This window comes from Gossypium hirsutum, chromosome D05 (assembly GCF_007990345.1).
Source record: "Gossypium hirsutum isolate 1008001.06 chromosome D05, Gossypium_hirsutum_v2.1, whole genome shotgun sequence".
NCBI lineage: Eukaryota > Viridiplantae > Streptophyta > Magnoliopsida > Malvales > Malvaceae > Gossypium > Gossypium hirsutum.
In genome coordinates, this window is record NC_053441.1 from 15,451,488 (window position 1) to 15,478,266 (window position 26,779).

The following is a 26,779-nucleotide window of genomic DNA, read 5'->3' on the forward strand; positions in this document are numbered from 1 at the left end:
GTTATAATAAATTATTTTTTATATTTTTGCTAAAATATCATAATATTAACTAATTTGAATATTATTTAAATACATATTTGTTACTTTATAATATTATGTCTAAAATGGATATTTTATTTTGACAGCAATACCAAACACTTAAAATTTTCAAAAGCACTTCTCCACAGCACTTTTCAAAAGCAATGAAGAACTGGCCTTAGTTTTACTATATTATTATTTATTTTGGCATGCCACAATATACGTAGTCTTCTATTGTCCTATAACTAAACGAAATTGATGAAACAATTACTGTAATTGGAACAATCTTAGCAGTAATTTTATGAAAGAACAGAAGTTGTTTGAGCTAAAAACTTGGGTTTTGATTAATATAATTATAAACCTATCTATATACAGGCTAGAAGTACTTTTGTAAGATTTAAAATTATGAAACTAAAATCTATTATCTCCTCTACCAGCGTAAAATCCTACAAGAATATTGTTTTATTTTGAATCATTTTGTTGACTTTTAACACTTTGATTTTGTGCTGATTTTTCCAAATTCTTTACGTAGTTGAGCTTATTCAGATATTGGAATCGGTTATTTCTTTTAGTTTAAGTGTGAATGTAACATGTTTGACTTATATATGTTAATCCGTATGGTGGTTGAAAGATGCACCCGACATTAATCCATTTATGCAAACTCATGTTTTGGTTGAAACAATTGGAAGTTCGTGAAGCATTTCCATATTGCTGTTTCTAATTTGTAAAATAATGTGTAGTGAAACAAATCAACCATCTCTCATTGCACATGTCAAAGAGAATCATGCTTGAACTTACTTAGAACCCGGAATCAGCCCATTATGGTATAGCAAGGCCCTAAATACTGAATAGAGAATCCAAAAAGGCCTGCCTATTTGTCCAAATTAAAAGTTGCAAAATTGCGACTTCTCCACTGCCGAAAGTGCCCACAAATTGACCCTTCGTCTTTAGCTTTTTTATTTTTTATTATTTAACAATGCCTGTAAAGTCTGCGTCCAAATGACATCTTCAAGCCTTGAATTGTTGTTTTGATTATTATTTTTGAATCTATATGGTATATGCTTTCAGCTCTAAATAGGAGGGGCATTTTAAGTGGATGGTTTTAATTATCGATTTATTATACACGAGGATAGCAATGGTGCTGCAGGTTGGCTTAGCTGATCCATCAGGAAGCGGCAGACGCAATATATCTGATTTTTCAATGCGTCTATCTGTAAACTCAAAAGTTTCCCGGCCCGTGTTTACGCTGAGGAAAGCTAAGACCCCATATATGAATTTTTCTTTTTTTGGGGTCTGATGCTCTGGTGTCCAGTAGTTATATCAAGTCCTGACATCGAGCCAAATCAGATCCCTAAAGGAGAGATAGTGTTGTTTTCTCTATCCACAAAACTAGAACCTGATAGCTTTACTCAAAAGGACATTAAATTCCATATTACTCGACTCAACAGGCATAAGTGAACTCTATCACACTTGCTTAAAGCTATGCAAATAAACGGACATCGTAGCAAGTATATCAATTGTCTTTTTGGTTTTTCTTTATTGGTTTCCGAAGTATATATACATGTTAACCATCCAACGAGACAGACAGTTAATCCTTAACGGTTAACACCTGCCGCTACCTCCATTATGACGAACGGTGACCAAAAGCACCATTCCAAAGGCTGAAAACCAGGCTTGATTCACGTGTGCCAAAGGAACCTTTTTTCTATCCTCTTTTCTGGTCTGGATACCAGAGAAGGGGATCATCCGAACTTTTCTTTTTTCTGGTCTCATGATGCGAAGAGTCGGCAGCCAACTTATAAGTGCTGATGATACACCAGATTTTGGGTAGTTTCTCATTTCCCTTTCGAGAAGATGACTTTTAAACCAACAAATTCATTTAATTCAATGGAAGAATTTTAGTGTAACCACCGAAAAGTTTGATACAAAAGAGAAAAGGGAGGGCAAGACGGGATTGGAGTTTAATGTTAAGGGCCAGGTTGATTTTAATGGAACAGTACAATTTAACTGTTTTCTGGCCGTTTGTTTTTGGTCGGCGTTGTTAATTAGCTTAATCCAAAGAATGTACTTTAGTTTCACCATATGGTTGGTTCTTTGTAATGCTTGGGACGTAGAAGATAATCGTCATGGAGACAACTGTTAGGACCTCAATGTGAGGCCAATTAAAATTGATAAGATTGCCAATGAGAAAGTTAGATGAAGGAAGGTCTTCAACATTGAATTAAAATAAGAGCAATAGCCAATTATTTCATTCAATAGCGTTGGTTTCGATCAATGATCCAAAGACCAAAATCAACGCTTAAAGTAGTGGGTCTCTTTTTCCCTAGGCGCAGCTGGCTATATTAACTTCCATGTCTCAGCACGGATTATTGATGATAGGAGGCATTTTACTATTTCACCTTTTTAAGTACCCTAACCTTGCTGGCAATTTTTATTACTCAGTTTTACTTCTCGGACATCTATATAAATGTTCTATCATTTTGAGTACTTTTCTCATTGCACGTTGTGAAATATTTATAACAATTCTTAGCATAAACGATGACTGTCTGCAGGGTTTCTGTCTTCGTGCTTGTTGGTGTTATTTTTCTTTGCGGTTGTATTGATGGTAGGAAGCTAGTGAGTGAAAAGGAAGTGCATGCGGTTGGTGAGAGTAAATCGTTCTTCCCCTATATCCCTGGTTATGGTGGTGGATTCGGTTGGCCTGGTGCTGGTGGCGGCTTAGGTGGTGGGGGAGGTGGTGGTGGCGGTGGCGGTGGCGGTGGAGGTGGGGGTGGCAAAGGAGGTGCTGGATATGGTTTTGGGGGTGGAGTTGGAGGTGGGTTTGGGTCTGGAAATGGAGGGCTTGGTGGCGGAGGAGGAGGCGGAGGCGGTGGTGGGGGGGAGGTGCTGGTTCCCATGGCGGTGGGTTTGGCGGAGGATATGGAGGAGGATTTGGAGGCGGAAGCGGAATACCGTGAGTTTAATACCTGTGAAGCTAAGTACCGACAGTGTTGCTTGGGATTGAAGTAACTTTGTCCTATCATGTTTTCTTCTTATTATAAATTTGTGTGTGCATTACTTGTACTACTTGGCTCCCACTATCTGTGTAATTGTAACATGAAAAGCCTAAAAGTGAATAACTGGGAACAATATTACAAATGTAATAAAGTTCACTAATTTATATCAGTCGTTTTTTTAAATTAACTTGTACTTAATTCATTTTCCGAACAACACAACATTTTAATAAAATAATATTTTTAAAAAACGTACCAACAACAAAAAGAAAATAGAAGTTAATAACTTGTGTTAACATCTGAAGTTTCCCCTATCCATTTCTTTTAACAGTTGCTATATCTGTCGCCTCTCTCGATACAGATAGGGTGTCACATTATGTCTGATTTTTCAAAACCTCAACACAACTACTTTATCAATTAATATCAAAGAAAAGAATGAGTTAAATGGTAAGAAGGTATCACCTAAAAATGTTAACATGTAATGATTTTATAAAATTGTTATTTTAGTTTTCTATTAATTTTCTTTTTTTAACTCTTCAACTTATATTTTTTTGTCTGATAAAAAAATAAAGTTGGATGTGAAACCAATGTTAAAGGAATCAACATATTGTTCTGTTTTTTCTAAATATATTTTTTGTCATCAATTTTCTTTGGCATTTAAGTAATTCATCAACATGGACATAAATAATACGCTTGGACTTTGAGAGAAAATATTGTATGAAACAGTGATATTATTCATTTTCAATAGCTTAATATCACATCAATAATTTCATCCTGAATTTCAAGATTTTCATTTGGATTTGATATTTTGCAATTTGAAATTGTTAATGTAGCATTAAACTATTAAAAAAGAAATAAAGATACAACTGGACTTTAATGGGTTGATCTCGGCAAAAAGAAAAGACATTAAATTAGTTGACAATGATGAGATTGAACCTCTTTCCACATTTAAAATTATTTTCACATTATAGATTACCCAAATAAGAATGATATAATTTGAATATAGACCTTATTCTCCAGGTATGATCACAATATTATATTAACAAGTATCACATATACATAAGAAGACAATAATTTTTAACTATAAGCAAATATTAAAACCAATCACCCCATATTATTGGGCATATGTTACAAAAATAAATAAGAACCCATTATTGCTGGTTGGTTGATAATTTCAGCTTTTAATTAGCAAGCCAGTTTTGCAATTTGGATTTTGGGCATTTTACGAAAACCTGTGTCAAGTCAATGGACTAATGAAATTTTCAAATAATATTAGTGATTTGGATTAAAATATAGTACTAGTATTAATAAATTTAATCATCAACTTTTTAAGAAGAATTAAATTATTGCTTTTAATGAAAATACTGATTAAATCATTAATTTGTTAAACATGACAGCCTACATGGTAATTTACGTGTACTTGATCTCTTTTTAATTTTTATAAATTATTTATAATTTTATTGAATATCGAATCAAATTGCTTTGGGCCATTTACCAATGTCAGTAATTGACGATTATACAATTTGAACAATTTTGAATTCAATTCAAAGAAAAACTCAGTAAGTAAACCTCCTATTCTATTAAAGTAAAGAGAAGTTTCCCATTCATTCTTTTAAGGTTCCGTTTTGGTTTGAATTAAAAAAAGAATGAGGCCTTTGGTCAATAAATAAAAATTCAATTACAAATTAATTGGTTGATAAGAATTTCGGGTTCCTTTTTATTGAAAATTAAAATGTTTTATAATTTTTAATTTTTTGTTAACATGACATATAAAACAAATAGTGTCATGCCAGTATGAGTACATCTTGACTACCACACTGGTTACCACATTAAATTATTATTTTGGTTCTTATACTATATTTAAATTAGGGATTTGATCCTTATATTTTTAGTAGGAATAATGAACTTTTTAGTTATCAATTTTACATTTTTTTCAATTTAACCCTTATTCTTTTTTAGCTAAATTTAACCTTTAACATTAGCCAAATGAATCATTTTTTTCTAATGAAAATGCTAAAACATTGTTTTCTTTTAACAATATTAGGGTCTGTTTGATTGCCAGTAAAATATTTTCCGTAAAATGATTTCGGGAAAATGTTTTACTTTTCTGTAAAATGATTTACTGGAAAATATTTTCTGATGTTTGATTGAATCTGTGTAAAATATTTTCGACTATTTGGCAGATTTCCTGGAAATATTTTTCGAAAAAATTGTTTTTACATATATTGATATATATTAATAAATTTTTATACTTTAAATTGTTTTTACATATATTTCAATGATTTATTTATAATAATACTCAATTATTAAGCCACAATATTAATCGTTATAAATTGAAAAAAATTAATATCAAATAAATTATTTGTAATTGTGTTAAAAAAACAAGTATTGAATAATTAAAAAAATAAGTTACTGGAAAATTGATAAATAGAAGCAATTTTCTACCGGAAATGAAGGAAGGAATGAATGAGGGATAGAGCAGAGAGCACGGAAAATGTCTTACGGAAATTGAAAGAGTAAGACATTTTCCCTAAAATGTAACCCATTTTCCCTTGTTTTGGAGTTCATTTTCCAAATGAAAAATGTTTTCCACCAATCAAACGTTGGAAAAGTTGGAAATGATTTTCCGGAAAATCAATTCATTCAATCAAACAGACCCTTAATCTAAAAATATTTTACTAATGAAACGGAGTGGGCATAAATTGAAAGCCCAAATTCATCTTGATCTGATTCAAACATAAGCCCAGTCCACTTGCATAAAAGCTAACCATCATTTCGAATCCCAACAAAATAAAAACCCCGAACCAGACCCATTCTTTTCCTTCCCCCCTAGGACTATAATCTTTTCTTAAACCCTAAACACGCGCCCACTCTCTCAGCTCAGCACGAAGCAGCAATGGCGGACGTAGTTCAATACCGTCTCGAGCGCATGGTGGACGAGCTCGATGACCTCGAAAGTCGAGGTATCTTCACTCGTCGCGAGATCGCCGAGATAGTTAAGCAACGTCGCAAGTTCGAATACCGACTCAAGCGGCCTTCTCCCCTCAAGCAAGATTTCATTGCCTATATCGACTACGAGACTCAGCTCGACGCTCTCCGCCGGCTCCGTAAAAAAGCTGCAACTCGTGAACTCTTGCGCCAAGGAAAGAAGAAGACCAAGACGAGAAAATCGGTTTCCGATTTCGCCCCCGTCTCGAGAATCATGGAGATATATAGACTTGCCGTTATGAGGTATAAAGGAGATGTTGAGCTTTGGTTTCGGTACCTTGAGTTTTGTAGGCAGAGAAAGAATGGGAGAATGAAAAAGGTACGTTTTTTAATTTCTTATTTTCTGTTTGGATATGGAAAAGAAGATTTTTTTTGGTGGGGGTGTAATTTGGGTTTTAGAGGTGAATGATAATTTAAATTTGTTGATTTTCAAAAACTATTGTAGGTTTTGGCCCTAGTGATTAGGTTCCATCCTAAGCTGCCAGGAGTTTGGATATATGCAGCAGCTTGGGAATTTGATCATAACTTGAATGTGGCTGCTGCTCGTGCTTTAATGCAAAGTGGTTTGAGAATGTGTCCTAACTCAGAAGACCTTTGGGTAGAGTATCTTAGGATGGAACTTACTTACCTTAACAAGCTAAAAGCTCGAAAGGTTGCTCTTGGGGAGGATAAAGGAACCTTAGTTCGTGATAAAAAGGATGCCGATGAAAAGCAATGGAAGGAGGAAAACACAGATTTGTTTATGTCCCTTGATGATGAAGACAAAGAAAACAATGATCATGTGTCAGATGAAGAGTCTGAGAAGAAATTGGATTTGTTTTCAGAGCATGCATCGGGGCTTCTTAAAACGATATATGGTGGGGCAATTCAAGCACTTCCTTCTAGTTTTAGCCTCAGGAAACAATTTCTTGAGATACTGGAATCAATAGAGGTGGCAGATTCAGAGGAGCTTCGTATTGAGATACTGAGGGATATGAAGAGAGACTTTTCAGCTGATCCTGAATATTGGGATTGGTTAGCAAGACTTGAAATGCCTGATGCCTCAATTACGGGGGAGAAGAATGAAGATGCCATGTATTCTCGGTTGCAAAAGGCAGTTCAGGTTTGAAGCTATTAACTATATATTACCTAGTAAAAATCTAGCGAGCATATTTATGAAATCATATACATTATTTCTCTGCCATGTACAGGTTTATGAAGAGGCAATAAAAGCAGTGCCTTCAGCCACGATGTTTAAATTGTACATAAATTTTTTGCTGGATGCCATTGCTTCTGAAAGAGGAGAAGTAGAAGCCTTTAGCTTATCCAATCATGCCTCCAGCTATATTTCAGATATCTTGAAGGTTTATGAGAAGGCTGAAACAACAGGGTGTCTTACTGAAGAACTTGCTTGCCAATGTATTTCATTTTACACACAACTGGGGAGATTGGAGGAAGCCAAGAAAGTAGCAGAGAACCTTTGCAGTGGAAAAATTTCAGATTCAGTACAACTGTGGCTTTTAAGGGTTTCAGTAGACATTAGATGTATCACAAAGGATTCTCTTTCTCCTAGCAAGGCTGATGCATTATCCATCTTTGAACTTTTTAGAACTGTTCTAACAAAAATGTCAATATCAGAAGCTGAGAGCTTGTGGATAATGGTATGTCTCAGCATTAATTTCCATCTTTGCTTTTCTGTTCTATTCGATGCTCTAGTTGATGTTTATTTGTTGATAATCCCCTTGCTGAATGAACCTTGGATTCCCTGAAGTCATGATTTGCCTAAACATATTGGAATGCGCTTTATCATCTGTGCATTGTTTGTGTATGAAAAGTTACTGTACTTTTATTTCTTCACCTACTACATCAGAAACAGAAAGGCAATAAAGTTGATGAGTATGAAAGTCCTGGTGTAATGCTATCTCATTCTGCAGGCTCTCAAATTCTTTGCAAATCAGAAAAAATCTTTTGAGAAGCTGATTGAACTTTCTCTCAAAGCAGTCGCTAAATATGGTGGCAGTGAGAATGGGTTCTCTCTTTCTTCAGCTGTAGTTAATTTCATCCTTCAAAAGGATGGACTTAAACATGCAAGAGAGGTTTATAAGCGGTATGTTCTCATCTCTTCAGTCAATGTTTCTTATTACTTCTATTTTGCCCTCGATTGTATCCCCAGAGGAATTTTAAGTTTTAAGAGTTGCTTGCTGATGTGCTTTTGCATCTATATGTTAAGTACCAGAACAGGATCAATTTGTCTAGAAAAGTTCTCCGTCAATGTTAGAAGTTTCTAACTTTTTGTCCTCTGCAAATTGTAGATTCCTGGCTCTACCTCATCCAGGTCTTGCATTATACAAAAATTGCATTGAATTAGAGTCAAATCTTGCTTCTCTTGGCAACGAGGATTCTCTAGTAAATACCCGAAAGTTGTACGAAGCTGCACTTGCAACTTATGACCAAGACACTAGCTTATGGAAAGATTACCATTCCCTGGAAACTAAGGTGCGGTTTATGTGATTTCTTTCAAACCATTGGCTCGGATTCTAACTTGTATCATGTCCTCACTCACTGTCTCCCAACCCATTTTTACAGTTGGGAACAACAGAAACTGCTGCTGCTATCTATTGGCGGGCTCGGAAATCCTTAAAGGACTCTGCTGTAGATTTTACTTCCCCTGATTAGTTATAATTTCTGCATATTTTTGACAGTTTCTGCAATTTTGATGTCTATTATCTTAGGGAAAACAGAGGAAATCCAGTAATCTTAAGTTCCGAAAGGGAATTTTGAGTAAAATTTAAACCATAACTCCAATAGACAAAGTAGTGTTAGATATGATTATACTACATGAACTCGAGAAAAATAATTAAATTTAACACACGATAAATTAACAAACCATAGCATGCCCTGTCAGTTAATAGAAAAACCAGATCCATTAGCATTAATTGCAGGGGCTTAAAAGTTTACTGGAAACAAGGAAACTCGATAACTGGAGCCAAGGAGAAATATGTTGGAGCTGAGCCTGAAATGTAAAATTGATCTTAGGATGGTTTGTAATATTTTGTAGGTACAAATGGCATTTTCGTGACAACCCCATCATAAGCCTTTCCTCTTACCAAAATCTTAGCTTTGGTGCCTGCCTTGTGTAACCCAGATTTCACGTATCCCATTGCTATGTTCTTCTTAAGGCAAGGACTAAATCCTCCGCTGGTGATTTCACCAATGTTGTTCCCTTTCTCGTCCTGAATCTCACTGTGGGATCGAGGAGGTGGACCATTGGAGGTGAAGCCAACTCGCCTGATTGACGGCCCCTCTTCCAGTTGTTTAAGGATTACCTCAGCTCCTAGGAATCCACCTTCTGCTCTCCTCCTCTTCCCTATGGCCCAGGTCAGTCCAGCCTCCACTGGTGTTATATGTTGCTCCATGTCATTACCATATAAACACAGGCCGGCTTCAAGTCGGAGACTGTCTCGAGCTCCAAGTCCTGTCAACCTAACCTTCCCTCCAGATTTCTCCAAGATTGCTTTAGCAAGATCCACGGCATTTTCAGAGGGAACTGAGATTTCAAATCCATCTTCACCAGTGTACCTACGATGGATTAAAGAGACAACTCATCAGTTGTCCTCCCACAGCATCCCAACAAGGGATAACATCACCATGCCAACCAAATTACTCTTTGAATAGCAAGAAGAAATACAAATGGAAGCTTACCCCGTTCGAGTAAGAAAGCATAATGCACCATTGATATACATTATACGGAATTCCCCAAAATATAGCTTGCTCAGATCTTCCTTTGTAAGATGTTGAAGAACTGGTGCAGCGAGAGGACCCTGCAAGACAAAAGACGGGGATGTTTCAACTTTCTAAGATGACATCCATTTATCTTCAAATTCAATTAAATGGCATATTCTACAAACCGTATCCACCATCATTGACAACACAAGACTAATTTTTTCTACATATAGTGAGAGGACAAGCTACAAACAGAGTAATAACAGCTAAACCCGAACAAGGTTCAATTACCACAGGCAATTCTTTCTCTCAAAACCTGCAAACTGCAAGCACATCAAGCCATTCAAGAGTAAAAGGAAAACATTTGAACGGAGAAACATTTGCATGGAATGAACTCAAGAAAAAAGCAGAAGTATGCATTTCTGATTCAAAACAATCACCAACAAGTTGCAAGGAAGCAAAATAATGAATCTATAAAGAGAATCAGAGCTGGAGACGTGCAACTAGAAGAGTCTAGAGATTAACCTGGAGAGCTAGGAGAGATCTCTCATCATGGATGTGCCACGAGACATCCCCACCTTTGGACTTGAATGCCTTCATATGCTCTTCGATGTGAGCCAGATCTTTATCCCTACAGCCTGCATTCACAACTAGGTAAATGTGATCATCCTTCACTTTGGTGATCACGGAATCATCAATTGCCCCTCCCTTCTCGTTTGTAAAAACAGTTAGTGTTCCCGTTCCAGGGGCGAGTCCAGCAACATCAGCAATGACGAGCTTTTCAAGGAATGGAACACAGTCCTTTCCCTTAAGGCTCAACCCACACATATGAGAAACGTCAAAGAGTGAACCATTCTGCCTGCAATTCACCGTAGAGTCCATGATCGAGTCCTTGTACTGGATTGGCATGCTCCATCCAGCGAATGGGACCATCTTCCCACCATGAGCAACGTGGAAGTCATAAAGAACAGTCTTTTTCAGATCAGCTTCTGAAGCAAAGAATCGACGTGCTGCAGCCTTCTTGTCAGCCTGAGCTACACGGCGTGTAATCGATTGCCCAAGATGCCAAAGACTTCCCCTCATCTTCTAAAGTTGAAAAATCAAACGAACAGTAATCTTCCAGAAATAAGTAGTAACACAATCTTGTAACACTAAGAATAGCATTCACATCTCACTTCAAAAGTTGGGTAGTTGAAGATAGTCCAAGTAATGCTCAATTATGTGTTAAGGAAACACAAGTTCTAAGAAAAGTTGCACAAAAACAAACGACTAGCAACAGGCAAAAGCAGTGGTAAAGGAAATCATTCTAATTGAAAGGGGAAAGTGATTTTGACATCATTGTGCTATATTCAAGTCAAATGGTTCTGGGAAATACCATAGGTCAAAAACATGATTAGCAAACAGAATGGAAATATGCGGTACATTTAACGCCTAAAGTTGAAGAGTAATTCAATGCAAATGCTTACTGGCTTCAAAATCACACGAGCAATCCAATGAACCGGTTCAATTTCAATGTTTAAAGTCCAAAACCATATTACTAATCAAACATCAAATGAACTTCACAGATGATATAACCCAAAACGATCTAGAAATCAGCGTTGAACTATCCACGACAAACATTCACACACACACACACACACACACACAAAAATCAGACCATCTTCAATGAAAAACACCCCATTATGCCCAAGTTTTAGAGATGTAAACGATCGGAACATAAAAGGGTAATTAACAAAAGAAACCAATGCTGTCGCGTTATCAATCAAATTCACCACATCATAAAGAAACAAATAATGATACCAAGTTGTTAAAGACATAAAAACAAACAATGAAATAAGAGAAAACAAGAATGGAAAGGGCTTACAAAGGACCTTTCTTTGCGTTATTCTTCTTCAAAACTCAAAAGAGAGCAATTCAGATAGCACAATAGAACATTGCTCAGCTAAGAGATAAAAAAAAGGATAGCCTTTTATATATGGGTGGAAGACATCCATTGGCAGTATTAAAAAGATTTAAAAAAAGAATAAGATCAATTGATAGTAAATTAGCGGGTGAAGGAGGGCTTGTCGCAAAATCGAGAAAAACAAATAGCCAACAAAGCCACATCGTCAGCGAGTGGTGCTTAGAGGATTTTGGAGCTATATATTTCACCACTTCCCAATCCTCTGTCTTGACCACCTCACCCACATGTATCTACTCGCTTAATCTAACGGCTGTCATGACGAGGAATCTAAATGTCTGTTGCTGATTTTATGCGAGGCTAAATGTAATGGGCCTGTGATTGAACTGAGTTTAGAAACGAGTACAGGGGATAAGAGGGACCCTTGTAGTTGAGAGATCACTATGAAGATAAATTTTTTTTTTGTTCATTTAAGAAAATACTGTTGTTACTACTTTAAAAATAAAAAGAAGGAAATGAAGAGTTGATGAGATGAGACTTTTGCCAGGTCGACCACCCAAGGTAGGTGACGCTGGAATTAGCCAAAAGTTTTGTGGCAATAGTATTGATTTCCTTAATAGCAGAAGAAAATTGAAGAAAATGGGTTCCCGGAAATCTCAAAATTTGAGCATTCCAATTCATTCTACAGCGAGTAAGTATGTGCCGTGTCCAAAGCTATACCAGCAAGCTTATATGGTTCCCCCCATTGTATCAAACAGCAGCCTCCATGGATCCTGGAAATAGCTACTTGGGCTTAAATTTTAGACCCAAATGACTCAGTGACCCAGTCCCAAGCATACAATGTTGAACACTTCTTAATCCTTCAAAAATAATTGGAAGACTCAACAATGTCAACATCCAATCCATTGACCCTTAATTTCCTCGTGTTAACATATCATCTGAGAGACAAAGCCAATAATATTCATTTCTTCTACTTTGAAATTTGAAATTTCTTATTTTATATCTATACAATTCTTTCCCCCTTTTCAAGAAAAGTAAAATACGAAGAACAACCAAATAAAATAATCAACTTTAAAGAAAATATGCATGAGCCATTACGTACATTTTCCATAGGTCAACCTTATCTCGTATAGTCTTTACAAAATTGTACAAAAAAAATATTATAAGTGGTTAATTGAGTGAATCTAAGAATCAATGAACAATCCTTGTATATATGCACATGTTGTGAGGATGAATCTCTATACGTTAAAACAACTTGCTTGCGAATTCATCAATGGGGCTTCCGTCTATACAAGAATAACTGGGTTTTTTGGCTAGATCTCTCAGCTGTGATAAGCTTCTTCCCAATTGCAATGCCACCTTCATTTCAAACAACTCCCCATTTTCTCTTTCCCCCAAATCGCTTTCACTCAGAGTCGATTCAATTGATTCTTGCACGAGCTTGAAGAAACCGGCGTTGTTCCTATACATCTCGAACACCATACCAACTTGGCCACCGTGCTCGAATGTGTTGACAGCCGAAGCTAAAGCACCTGCAACAGCTGCCATTATTGCTGCCCAAGGACCATTGGAGGGACCCATAAAGGCAGATCCTAGAGCTGCAATCCCAGTTAGTAATGGCCCTGATGCAGCTAAAACTTTGTTCATCTTCAGTGCCTTGTTGCCTAGCCTTTCGTAATCTTCACTGTCTTTTCTCTTAATCACCTCTACGACTTGTCTCATTTCCAGTTCCAGCTCCTCCGTCCATCCATTGCTCTCTACCTTTCCGTTAGAGTGCTTTTGTTTGTTTGTTTTCTGAGTCTGGGTCTTTGGCCACCAAACAGCAGGCTCTAAACTTTCCGGAAATTTTTCAAGCATTACGCCTAACAAGGGAAGAGGGTAAGCTTTATCAAGAGCCAACACTTTCTCCATAGCATCTTTGACCTCTTCTTTGCTTGGAGAACCAATGGCCAGTAGGGTTTCTATTTGTCCCTGGAGCTGCTTAAACAATCTCGTCGCATTACGCTGCTCTTCCACAAGCTGTGAAGGTTGGATTTTGTTCATCATCACCAACATTCCCGTGGCTGCAGAGAACAAGAGAGTCGAAGCCAGCTTCAAACCCAAAACAGAAATCCCAGCGCCGCCAGTTGCCGTAACACCAGCCATGGTTGCGGCGGTGAGGGTGATCATGTTGATGGAGTTAAGAAGAAGGGCGTTCCAGTTTTCCCGTTGTTGGCCGACGTTGTTGTGGATCTCCACTCTATCAACAACGGACTCTAAGATAGCATAAAGTTGTACGGTAGCCATTGCAACAGATGAGCTTTCTTGAACCGGCCGTGTCTCACTCCCAATGACATTCTTTTCAAATGGGATTGTATTTACGAACCCATCCCTAGTATTCAATTCCACAGGTAAGCTTTTGGTTGGTACTTTTGGAACCGAAAACCGTATTGATGGAAGCTTTGGGACAGATATAGCGGCATGGATTTGCTTTGAAGGAGAAGAAGAAAAGGCTAGAAAGTTAGAAGCTTGCAAAGAAGCCATGTGAGGGCGTTTCTTGTTTAAGATCTCTTCTGTTGGTGAACTTGTATTAGAAACAAAGTTCAAAAAACTGCGGCTTTGAGCAAATTAGAAAAGGGAGATGTTTGCTTGCAGATGTTAAGGATGAAAGGTGAGGGGGGCCGGGCTTTGGAGGCTATATTTATAACAACCAAGCCAACGAAGGCGAGGATTAAACTGAGTTGAGGAGGTCAAGTCATGTTGCAAAAAAAATAATTGTTGACCGACTGGTTGAATTGACTAGTCTCTTTGGCTGACCTATTCGCCCCCATAATTTTGAAGCTCAAGATTTTATTTCCTCTTTTGGTAAGAAAACTGACACCGTTGGCGTATAAAGGCAAGAACTGGATCGTTTCAATTAATACGAGCGTCATTAAAGAAAAGAGATTGGCAAAGGCAATGCAGGGCATGGCATCCTGCAGTCATAAATGTTTATATTCATCTTCTGCTAAGGCTTTCATATATTTGCCTTTGCTTTTGGTGGGGAAGTGATTTTTCGATAAAAATTAATAGAAATTATGAAAAAGTTGTAAAAATTAAGATCTATACAAGAAAATTATAGTTTTTTTTAAAGGTTTGGGTTAGATTTTAATGGGGGCTTGAAGTGCGAAAATAATTTGAGTTGGATGGGGGTGTCGAGTAAAGATTCCAAGAAATAATGTATTTAATATTTGGTAGTTTAAGGTGAGTGATGAGTAATAATTTTGATTGAGAATAGATGATGGATCCAAGTTGATACAGATAGTTTACACAATGGTATAGGGCAATATGTATGAAAAAAACAAAAAAATGAGTACTAATTTTTATTAAAAAAATTTAAAAATTATTAGAAATTACTAAAATATTATAAGTTCTTGAAAAAAATTATAAAATGCATGTCATTAAAAATTATTAAATGTTATGAAAATTTAAAATTAATTCTCTTTTCTATAAGTTTTCATTATTTTTATAATTTTTGATAAATTTTATATAATCTTTAAAAATCAATTAAGTCCTCCTAAAATATTTTAAAAAACCAATTAAATCCTCAATGACAACATTTTTCCACGCTAACCGTCATGTTATCAAAATTTTTATATCAACCGCTACATCAGCACTTAACAATCCATGAAGGACCTTAACGAAAATAACAATTCAAATTAATTGTTATTTTTAAATTAAGAATCCAATTGATTGTACTTTTCAACTAAAAATCCAATTAATTTTCGAATACTTTCGAGGGGGGGTTTAGTACTTTAGCCAAAAACTAATTAAAAAACATATGACAACTTTTAATACTGGATTGTAGAGTTTTAAATTTTATTACTCGTGATGATTAGGTAGATGAATAATGAAGTTTGTTAACTCAAATTGATGTCACATTTTATAAAAGAAAACTAAATTAATAAGATATATAATGATTTGTTAGCCCCAGTGGTATAATGAATTAAAGTTTTGCTGCTGACTTTCCATATTATGGGTTTACGGCTGTGTTTACAGTGAAGACACTTCACACCGTCGCCTGCATTCAACCTTTTTCAGGGTTTTTTTTTTTCCTTCATTAGTAAAACAAATGATCAAATATTCCTATTTAGTGTTGGCTTGATACAGATTTGATCTCCAAGTTGTGAATTGTTTTTAGATTATACTTACATCATCCAATATTTTATTATTGTTTAATTTATAATAAAAATAAATTTGAATGTGCATTTTTATTGACCTTTAGAAAGAACATTTCAAAAGTAAATGAACGTAAAAGAATGTGTCTTATATATGATGGCTTAAGGAGAAAACTAAACTTAAAAGCAAAACCTGAAAACCATCTTATAAGAAAAACCCGTCATATAGTTTGACTGTTTTAATGACATTAATTCATCTCACGATTTAGTTCTTTGTATATATTTGGGTTGTGCTTTTAATTACAATTAATTATATGTTAATTAAAACCGGAATTAAAATTAAAATTAAAATTAAATGGAATAACTTAATTCTAATTAGTTAAACTAAATAGTTTACATGAAAAAAGATTGAAACATGAATGTTCAACGTCAAAACCTTGATTACTATAATTAAGGTTTCATTTGACATAATATATATAAAAGTATGAGTTCATAATATATTTTATTTTCCATCATATTAATAGATTAATTTTAAAAACAAGATTTATAATTCAATTTAAAACTATTAGTTAAAAAATTGTAATAATTTTAAGATAGAATTATTACTTGAATAGAATTATAATTTAATTTATAATTATTAATTAAAAAATTTCCATGCATGAGGCATGACGTACATGGTACAACATTATCTCCTATCATCTTTACAAAATTGTACAACAAATATTATCAGTGGTTAATTGAATGAATCAAAGAATAATCCTTGTATATGTGCACATGTTGTGATGTTGAATCTCTACCGGTTAAAACTTAAAACAGCTTGCTAGCGAATTCATCAATGGGGCTTCCGTCTATACAAGAATAACTGGGTTTTTTGGCTAGATCTCTCAGCTGTGATAAGCTTCTTCCCAATTGCAATGCCACCTTCATTTCAAACAACTCCCCATTTTCTCTTTCCCCCAAATCGCTTTCACTCAGAGTCGATTCAATTGATTCTTGCACGAGCTTGAAGAAACCGGCGTTGTTCCTATACATCTCGAACACCATACCAACTTGGCCACCGTGCTCGAATGTGTTGACAGCCGAAGCTAAAGCACCTGCAACAGCTGCCATTATTGCTGCCCAAGGACCATTGGAGGGACCCATAAAGGCAGATCCTAGAGCTGCAATCCCAGTTAGTAATGGCCCTGATGCAGCTAAAACTTTGTTCATCTTCAGTGCCTTGTTGCCTAGCCTTTCGTAATCTTCACTGTCTTTTCTCTTAATCACCTCTACGACTTGTCTCATTTCCAGTTCCAGCTCCTCCGTCCATCCATTGCTCTCTACCTTTCCGTTAGAGTGCTTTTGTTTGTTTGTTTTCTGAGTCTGGGTCTTTGGCCACCAAACAGCAGGCTCTAAACTTTCCGGAAATTTTTCAAGCATTACGCCTAACAAGGGAAGAGGGTAAGCTTTATCAAGAGCCAACACTTTCTCCATAGCATCTTTGACCTCTTCTTTGCTTGGAGAACCAATGGCAAGTAGGGTTTCTATTTGTCCCTGGAGCTGCTTAAACAATCTCGTCGCATTACGCTGCTCTTCCACAAGCTGTGAAGGTTGGATTTTGTTCATCATCACCAACATTCCCGTGGCTGCAGAGAACAAGAGAGTCGAAGCCAGCTTCAAACCCAAAACAGAAATCCCAGCGCCGCCAGTTGCCGTAACACCAGCCATGGTTGCGGCGGTGAGAGTGATCATGTTGATGGAATTAAGAAGAAGGGCGTTCCAGTTTTCCCGTTGTTGGCCGACGTTGTTGTGCATCTCCACTCTATCAATAACGGACTCTAAGATAGCATAAAGTTGTACCGTAGCCATTGAAGCAGATGAGCTTTCTTGAACCGGTGGTATCCCATTCCCAGTGACATTCTTTTGAAATGGAATTGTATTTATGAACCCATCCCTAGTATTCAATTCCACAGACAAGCTTTTGGTTGGTACTTTTGGAACTGAAAACCGTATTGATGGAAGCTTTGGGACAGATATAGCGGCATGGATTTGCTTTGAAGGAGAAGAAGAAGAGGCTAGAAAGTTAGAAGCTTGCAAAGAAGCCATGTGAGGGTGTTTCTTGTTTAAGATCTCTTCTGCTGGTGAATTTGTATTAGAATTAGCGCCTTTGAGCAAATTAGAAAAAGAAAAATTTGTGTTGGCAGATGTTAAGGATGAAAAGAGAGGGGGACTCTGAAGGCATAATTTATAGCAAACTACGAAGGGGAAGATTAAACTGAGTTGAGGAAGTCAGGTCGTGTTAGGAAATGTAGACTGGCTGCTTGAATTGACCAGCCTCTTTAGCTGACCTATTCGCTTAGCTCAAGATTTTATTTTCTCAGTGTAGGATCGGGTCTTTGCATGGGAAGTGGTAAAACAACTCGTTCCTTTGGCGCCTGAAGGCAAACAATTCGATCCATTCAATCAAATATTGGCGTCATTAAAGGAAAGATATTGAAGGCAAGGCAGGGCATGGCAGCCTTCGGTCAATTTACGTTTATGCTCATCTTCTGCTGAGGCTATATTTGCTTTTGGTCTATAAACTCCACGGTTTAAGATACAAAATATACATTAGGAGAAGGAAATAACTAGTTTAATCTCAGATGAAAGTACTTGTAAATTAGAAAGAATATATAAAAATATGTTATTTATTATATCCTACAGAAAATGTGTTTTTTTATAATACTCTAAAGAGTTGTGTGTTATTATATCTTAATTTATATATGCAAGCTTGAAAATAGAATATTTTATGTTTTGCAGCTGACCTTGCATACATACATACATACATATTATGGCCGTGTTTACATGGAAGACACTTCACATTGACATCTGCATTCAATCTTTTTCAATTTTTTGCGCTCTCTTTAATTTAACTGCAAATTGATTGTAAATTTTGAGGGTTAGTTTTTTTTTAAATTATGACTAAATTGATATAACATGTAATAGTTGAGGATTAAATATATTATTATACCAAATTTTTTAATTGCCACGTTAGCTTTCCGTTTGTGATTTTAACCAGAGTGACCAAAATGACCGAACTATGTAAAGTTGGTACTTAAATTACAAACTATTTATTTTGGATACCTAAAATAAAAATTTTTGATAGTTGAATGACTATCTATATAGTTTACCCATGTTAAAAAGCATAAACAAAACGCAACTATTTTTGGTAAGTACATTAATGTAATTTTCATAGTTATAATCAGAAAATTGATTCTTATGTTGTTAACCATTTTATATTATTATTTATAACCATTTTATTAATAATGAAAATGAGTTTAAAAATTTACTTTTTTCTCATAGATGGAAAGTAAAAATGTACTTTTGAGGCGCAATATTTCTCCTTTATTTAATTTTCACTATTTTTGTACAATACATTTTTAATTTTGTTTTTTATTGTTTAACTAAAATTATTTTACAAAAGTTTTAAAAAATAAAATAAGGGTATTTTAAAATTTAAATTTAATTAATGAATTGACACTTATTTAAATTTATATAAATATAAAAATATTTTTAATAATTTTTAAGTAAAATTATTGACACGTTTAAGTCTATATAAATAATTAAAAAATCATTTTATTTTTCATGTTTCTATTTTTATGTTTTCATTATCATTTAGCAAATGCATTTACCAATTTTAAAAAATTAAAGAATAAAAATATTTTAAAAATAAAATAAAAACAAAGTATTTTATTAAATCAAACCTAACCTGTAATAGCCTGAATTTTTAGTGGTGTCGGAATGGTGATTCGAGATCACTAAATCTGACAAACGAGTAGAAAATATTATAAATTTAGTAAGTATAAGTTAAATGTGAAGTTAGGAAAATTTTTGAAATAGTGAATAGTGTACTAGGAATAAATATTAAAATAATTAAAAAAAAACGAGGTATCGAGACCTCGAAGATTTTAAACCGAGCCATAAATATTTTTAGAAATATTTATAGAGTGTCATTGAGTTGGTATTAAAGTTTCGTTAGAAAATTTTAACGTTTGGATAGTTAATTAACTAAAAAGGACTAAATTGGGAATAGTGTAAAATTTGTTAAATTGTGATTAAATAGCTTAAGTGACTAAAGTGGAGGGATTTAAAAGGCTATTAGACCGAAATTATATGGGCTGGACGGTTGGGTAAGAAAAATCAGCAGAATGTAAGGAGAAACAGGGGCAAAATTGGAAACTTAACAAATTAAACATTTAAAACAAAGACAAAAGTGAAAAATCTAGAGATCTCTTCACAATTTATCAGCAAAAACGCCATAGGAGGTCTGGAATAAGCTGGTTTTTCATATTTTTGAATCATGTAAGTTTAATTCTTGATTATTTCTTCTAATTTTTGTGATTTTGATACTTTTACAATTAGGTCCAACTAATTATTTCATTAGTTTTTGATTCCATGGCTGATTTTGAAAGTTACCATTGATTAGTGTTGGATTTTTATGATGAATAAACATGAAATTGAAGCTTTAATTTTGTTATATGATGATTTTATTAAGTAATTTTGATAGAAATTGATTTTAGGGACCTAATTGTGAAAAAGTTGGGAATTAAGGTTTGGTGTTGCGGTTTTGAGTATGAAAGGCTATGTAGTAGTCTAAAATAGTTGGAAAAAGGTGTTAATTGAGAAAAATTAGATCAATTGAGGGGTTAATTGAGTAGGGATCAAATTGTAAAAACTGTAAAGTTTGGGGTAAAAGTGTAACTTCGAAAATTAAAGGGCATAAATTGTGAAATGAATTAGAATTGAATTAAATGCTGATGAATGAATAAATTTTCATTTTAGATCGAGAACCTGAAACAAGTCGAGGAAAAGAAAAAGTAGCCGATTAGTCCCTGAACTTTTACAAATTCTGCAAATCGATCCAGGTAAGTTCATATGGCTGAAATTTAATGATTAAATGTTAATTTCATGAATTATACAATGTATGATGAAATGTATTTATTGTTGAAATGAGAATAAAATACAAATGTGAAAATCGAATAAATGATCAAATTAAGTGGAACACCGGATTTGAGTACTTCTGATCAAGAAACAAAGTGATAAGTGGCTACACTTATCTGATCAAGAAACAAAGTGATAAGTGGTTACACTTATCTGATCAAGAAACAAAGTGATAAGTGGTTACACTTATCTGATCAAGAGACAAAGTGATAAGTGGCTACACTTATCTGATCAAGTGATAAAGTGATAAGTGGTAGCTTCAGCTACACTTATCTGATCAAGTGGCAAAGTGATAAGTGGTAGCCTAGCTACACTTATCTGATCAAGGACAAGTGATAAGAGGTCATATGTCAAAGTGAAAGTGAAGTACTCAATTTTCCGTAACCGTTCCTTAATTTTGATCAAGGATGGTAAGTGACAAATGGGCCCAAAGGAATTATGGTAAAAGAATAAGTAGTAGTGAGTTTATACCAAGGAACTCACCAAAGATTGTGGTTGACAGGTAAATTTAGTAATGGTGTATATTGTATAAGTGTACAAGTGTTTGGTAAGATTTATGTTTTATGCCTATGAACTTACTAAGCTTTTCTATAAGCTTACATGTGTGTGTTTATTGTTTTTGTAGATTAACGTATTTATACATTCGGAGGATCGGATCTACATCAAGAATCACACTATCCAGATATACTCCGGTAGTTTATGTTAAGCAACTTTTTGGATTTATATGGCATGTATAGGGAATTGAAGTAAAAGTAAATTTGAATGTTATGGTTGCGTTAGATATCGAAATATATACATGTTTTTAGTTTGAAATGGTTGATTGGTTGAACTTAATTAGTATTTAAATGAAGTAGATGAAATACTGGAATTGGTTGTGATTTGAAATTTGCAGGGAAGGTTAGACAATTATAAAGGGGTTATATTGAATTTTTTTAAAAAAATTGCAATGGAGCAGTTCTTGGACAGCAGCATTGATGTAACTTTTAAAAATCACCAAAAATAGTGGAAATAGAATTAGAAGTTGAGTGAGATATGAAATTAAAGCTGAAAGAGTCTACTTTCATATAAAAGAAGTTGAGTAAGCAAAAGAATTATATACTTTTAGATATTTGAATTTTAGTGAAACAGGGTAAGAATGTTTTTGAAGTCCCCTGTTCTGACTTTAGAAATTCATTAAAAATTGTACAGAAGGAATTATGAGTTATAATTTATATGTATAGATTCCTTAATGAGTCTATTTTCAGTAGAAATAAGTTTAATCACCATATGAAGCCTTTAATAAGATATAATTAAATTTTAGTGATGAGTGGTCAGGATAGTCGATTAGTGAAACAGGGGAGACTTCAACTAATAAACTGTACTAATTGGCTAAAGCAAAAATTCTGAAAAATTTATGGTGAATAGATATATGAGTCTAGTTTCAGGGAAAATTTACGGATATAAATTTCGAGTTTTGTAGCTTTAATTATAATTATTTTAGTGACTGCTGTACAGGTGGACAGCTTTATTATGAATGATGAAATTAAATTTGAAAGTAAATTTTTATGCCCCGAACTTTTAAGTTAAGTCAAGTAACGCCTCATGCTCGACTCCGGCAACGGTATTGGGTAAGGGGTGTTACATAACCTATCTTTTCACCTTTTCCTTTTTAAGGGCATTAATAGTATTAATTCACGCATTTTATGGGCTATGTATATCATTATTTTATTTTCATTAATTAATAAGGTTATTCGAAACATCAATTTTTAATTGAGTTAGTGTTAATTTAATTAATATAAAAAATGAAAATAATCTAATTTTATAAAGTAAATTATATTATTTGAAGGTTTAATATTTGGTACGCTAACAATGTACTTTTTTTATTCTATAAGCAATTTTAAAATATTACCACATGTTTCTTTCTTCTTCTTTTTTAATATTTATTCTTTAATATTTTACTATACCCTATAGTACACTTGTCAAGCCTTGACTCTGTTTATAGAGTCTAAAAAGTCCATTGGCACAATGTACCAAATATTTTCCCTTATTTTAAAAATATTCTTATCATTTTATATCTTTTATAAGAAATAAAAAATATTCACGCATAATAAAATTTAAACTCATGCCATTTAATTTTTTACATTTATATTTTACCATTTTATCAAAATTTCATTTATTATTTATACTATTATTTATAAATATATTTATTACATAGTTTTATTTTTCACTGTAGATAGATGTGTTATAATTTAATATTAATTAAAATATATTTTATTTATAAAATTAAAAAACTTCACCCTTTATCAAATAATTATAGTTAACATTTTAACCTGACGCGGCTTTTTGAATTGGTCTGTTTTAGTCCTTATATTTTTAGAATTTTGAAATTTTAATCTGATCCAAATAGTACAAGCTTAATTTTTTTAATGAAATTCAATTACTAGTCCTTTACTATTCATACAATTGTAGATTTAGTCTATATTCTTTAATTGGATCATTCCAAGTTCTTATACTTTTTGAATTTTGAAATTTCAATCTTGATGTAAAAGACCGTCGTTAATCCATAAACTGTATTTTTAGTGAGTAATATGTGAAAATAACAAGCTGACATGACATTGCACATATGATAATATGTTTGCCTGATCAGATTTTGGAAATAACAAAAATTAATTGAATGAATTTAACAATTATCGTTTGGTGAGGATTAAAATTTTAAAATTGAAAAATACAGGGACTAAAAATAACCAAATTAAAATACGAAAAACTAAATCCATAACAGGGAGTAATAGCAGAATTGAACCAAAAAATAATGTTGATTATTTGAGATGGTGGTTGGGCTCTTCTAAAAGTTGGGGTAACGAGGGAGAGTGGGCTATATAGTAGTACAAACAAATAAAGATAGAGAAAAGTTTTAAATTTAATTTCACAAATTAAGAAGTGTCATTAAACATTCTTAAATCATTGAGCTTTTTGATATTCCAAAAATGCCCGTGGCCGTACCTAAAGAATATCGAACCAAAACAGCCCCAAAAGCTGAAGGACAAAATGGAGAACTGAATATGCGAAGTAAAATTCCGAACCGTTAATATTATTAATTAATCGCAGATTTTATAGTAACAAACACGTTGGCTCGTACGCAATCATTCGTTTACTTTTGTTGGAAAATATCAGCTGAAAACACTGAACTGAAGAAAAATGGGTTCGGTGGCAAAGAAGGGATTGCAGAAATACTTGTTACAGCTTCAACATCACCCTTTGAGAACCAAGGTTTGCTTTTGTTTCGGCTTTTTATCTTTCTTTTTTGATTTGTGGATTAAGAAATTGAACAAAATTGAGGAAAACCGGTGCAGGCAATTACGGCTGCGGTTTTGTCAGGGATTAGTGACACTGTTTCTCAGAAGCTTTCTGGAATACCCAAACTTCAGCTGAGACGGATTCTTCTCAAAATGGTGAAAGATCCTCTCTTTGTTTTGTTTCTAGTTGACTTCATTTTATAGCTTACTTGTATTCAACTTGGTTGATTGCTTGCTATAGTTTCTCCTTCCTCTTTTGTGGCTATGATTTAACACGATTGAAATGATGGGTAGAAACCAAGTTCACCTTACAGCTGGAGATGTTTATAGAAATGGGTGAATTGTGTAATGCAACCACAGTTATCTTGAGTCTTATTAAGAGATGCTTTTAGGAAATTTCGGTAAATTTAGAAAGCAACTGGGATTTGGGGATTTTTCTATGTAGCGCTAGGGAGTTGCTAATGAGAGGAAGGGGAGATTTTGTGATGTTATGAGTTCATCAGAAGGTAAAATATGTATTCATCGTCATCTAACACGGTGATTACCATATGCAGCTCTTTGGATTTGCTTATCTTGGGCCATTTGGTCATTACATGTATATGCTACTGGATAAAATCTTCAAGGGGAAGAGAGACTCCAAAACTGTTGCCAAGAAGGTATGTTACACACTCAGTTTATGTCTCCAGTTGTCCAATAGAATTCACTTTTAAATTCCATCGATTCAAATATGGGGGTCATATTGAATTCAATATATCAACTTGGTTCTTCTTGCCAAGATCCATAGGGAAGGGTCTAATGCTGAATAAAATCGTATCAGGTGGTGCTGGAACAGTTGACAACTTCTCCTTGCAACAACTTGCTTTTCATGATTTACTATGGGGTGGTTGTTGAGGGTAAGCGGTGTTAGTTTACGAACTTATTCTTGAGGGGCAATGAGACCAAACCTAAATTACTTCTCTTGGAAATAACTTATTTTGATGATAGTTTAATATTTGTAGTGAACTCTTGCTAAAAAGGAAAGCTATATGTCAAAGTACTAGTTAATATTTAAAGAAGCGCAATTAAACATGATTTAGTTTCCTTGCTTCCTCTTTGTATACAATAAGAGTAGCTTCTTTATCTTTCTTTTTTCTTTCTAGTTTAAATGCAAACTTAAAATGCAGGAAGACCCTGGATGCATGTGAAAACTAGGATCAAGCAGGAGTATCCGAAAGTACAGATGACTGCATGGACGGTATCACTTTGTTTCCCACTTTGAGTACTAATAGAGTAATAGTTTATCTGTATCTATGTGACAAAGAGGAGAACTCTGCCCTTACATATATACCTTAGAACCTACCTGAATGAAATTGCAGTTCTGGCCTGTTGTGGGATGGATAAATCACCAGTACATGCCGTTGCAGTTCCGTGTCATTTTTAGTAGCCTCGTTGCATTTTGCTGGTAAATACTTTGTTTCTTTCCCACTTTACTTCCTCCAATGAAAATATATACATAGTTACTCATAAGGTGATTTTTATTCCTTCAAAATTCATTTTTCAGGGGAATATTTCTGAACCTACGGGCAAGAGCTATGACATTGCCCAAGACTGCATTGCCAAAGAGTAACTGAATAATTGAAAACCTTCGATTCATTTGGATCTGTTTAATTATAGCATATCAAAATTCCATATCATAGACTCATTTTAAGTAGTTTGAAGCTTGTTTTATGCAACCATGAATTAATTATTAATGTTTTATCTTACCTGGAGTGTTTCATTATTAGCTCGATATTGAGTTCTGTGCTTATCTGAGCAGTAAAATTTCATTATCTGCCTTTTTCTCCTCAATTTTTCATGCTACTACTGTATAATAACCATGCCACAGAATAGTTAATTGAAATGACATGGTGATGATATTGTCGCCTAATATCATTCCATTTGCTAGGAAACCAGTTACTATCCATTGCATTCCAGAGATGGTAATCTGTAATTTATCTTGAGGCATCCCTGTGTACAAGGTTGGGACATTCATGCTTTAAAACATGATAGCCAGCCACAAGAGGACGTGAATATCGGCAAGTCTTGGTTTTATGTTGGAACTGCACCGAATTTAGCATTTGATTGAAATCCCAGCTTCAGGTTCAACGTTATGTAGTGACTCACTTTGACCTAGCAAACAACTGGCTCTTTCATATGCATGTATTCATGGCATACCGTAGATGACAGATGCTGCCTGTTCCAGACTGAAGAAAATAATTCTTTATATTGGAAGATGCAATTGGTCATCTTTCAACAAATTTTTGCAGCCTCGTGGTAATTGGGACATGTCAAGTTAAATGTAAGTTTTGGTCCGAAATGGAAAAGTGTTGAGAAAAGAATATGAAAGGAACTTGAGAGACAAATGAGGTCTCTGGATAAATTTTTTTTTGTTACTAAAAAAGTTTTACCCGAGCCCGGCCCATTTGCTAAATAGGTCTCGTTTTTGTCTAAACTCATATTTCGAGCCTATATTTTTACTTAGACTCTTTCATTTTTTGAGCGGGCCTTCAGGCTGAGCCTGAGCCGGATAGCCCAACCTTCACCTCTATAAAGGGAATGCAAGAGTATTTTGTCAGCATGAAAAATAAGGGTAATTCAAGCAAGGAGAGATTTTGTCAAGATTTGACAACACTAACTAAAACAATGATATGATTGTGAAATATATACTGAACTTTCCCGTGGAAACGATTAGCATACAATTAAATAAGATTTGGCGATATTTCAGTTTAAAGATTATATTTGGATTTTTCAGAATTCTAATATCCCAGAACACTTGTTGAATCCACATAGAGG

The 26,779-nt window shown here is 34.3% G+C and overlaps 5 protein-coding genes across 10 annotated transcripts; 2 read left to right on the forward strand and 3 right to left on the reverse strand.

Moving 5' to 3' along the window:
• The first annotated feature begins 5,803 nt into the window (after positions 1-5,803).
• LOC107905915 (U3 small nucleolar RNA-associated protein 6 homolog) lies at positions 5,804-8,748 on the forward strand. The gene is made up of 6 exons (XM_016832702.2): positions 5,804-6,318; positions 6,445-7,101; positions 7,190-7,639; positions 7,913-8,085; positions 8,291-8,474; positions 8,565-8,748. Exons 1-6 carry the CDS (start codon positions 5,908-5,910, stop codon positions 8,652-8,654), a joined length of 1,965 nt encoding a protein of 654 aa, XP_016688191.2. The 5' UTR covers positions 5,804-5,907; the 3' UTR covers positions 8,655-8,748.
• A 135-nt stretch (positions 8,749-8,883) lies between these two features.
• On the reverse strand, positions 8,884-11,812 carry LOC107905916 (aminomethyltransferase, mitochondrial). Of its 6 annotated transcripts, none has more exons than XM_016832704.2 (4): positions 11,573-11,812; positions 10,227-10,787; positions 9,681-9,799; positions 8,884-9,557 (listed from the first exon to the last, which is right to left on the reverse strand). In XM_016832704.2, the coding sequence occupies exons 2-4, from the start codon at positions 10,782-10,784 to the stop codon at positions 9,011-9,013; spliced, it is 1,224 nt and encodes a 407-aa protein (XP_016688193.1). In that variant the 5' UTR covers positions 10,785-10,787; positions 11,573-11,812; the 3' UTR covers positions 8,884-9,010. The 6 variants fall into 6 exon arrangements, with proteins under 6 accessions (XP_016688193.1, XP_016688195.1, XP_016688192.1 ...); XM_016832706.2 differs by having other exon boundaries at positions 10,227-10,784; positions 11,566-11,812; XM_016832703.2 differs by having other exon boundaries at positions 11,566-11,812.
• An 808-nt stretch (positions 11,813-12,620) lies between these two features.
• Positions 12,621-14,224, reverse strand: LOC107905913 (probable F-box protein At4g22030). The gene has a single exon (XM_016832701.2). The coding sequence runs from the start codon at positions 14,122-14,124 to the stop codon at positions 12,847-12,849; it is 1,278 nt and encodes a 425-aa protein (XP_016688190.2). The 5' UTR covers positions 14,125-14,224; the 3' UTR covers positions 12,621-12,846.
• A 2,157-nt stretch (positions 14,225-16,381) lies between these two features.
• LOC107958284 (probable F-box protein At4g22030) lies at positions 16,382-17,906 on the reverse strand. The gene has a single exon (XM_016894000.2). The coding sequence runs from the start codon at positions 17,820-17,822 to the stop codon at positions 16,545-16,547; it is 1,278 nt and encodes a 425-aa protein (XP_016749489.2). The 5' UTR covers positions 17,823-17,906; the 3' UTR covers positions 16,382-16,544.
• A 5,776-nt stretch (positions 17,907-23,682) lies between these two features.
• Positions 23,683-25,710, forward strand: LOC107905912 (peroxisomal membrane protein PMP22). Its single transcript, XM_016832700.2, has 7 exons — positions 23,683-23,942; positions 24,026-24,124; positions 24,523-24,624; positions 24,786-24,861; positions 25,132-25,202; positions 25,324-25,409; positions 25,509-25,710. Exons 1-7 carry the CDS (start codon positions 23,871-23,873, stop codon positions 25,576-25,578), a joined length of 576 nt encoding a protein of 191 aa, XP_016688189.1. The 5' UTR covers positions 23,683-23,870; the 3' UTR covers positions 25,579-25,710.
• The last annotated feature ends 1,069 nt before the right edge of the window (positions 25,711-26,779 follow it).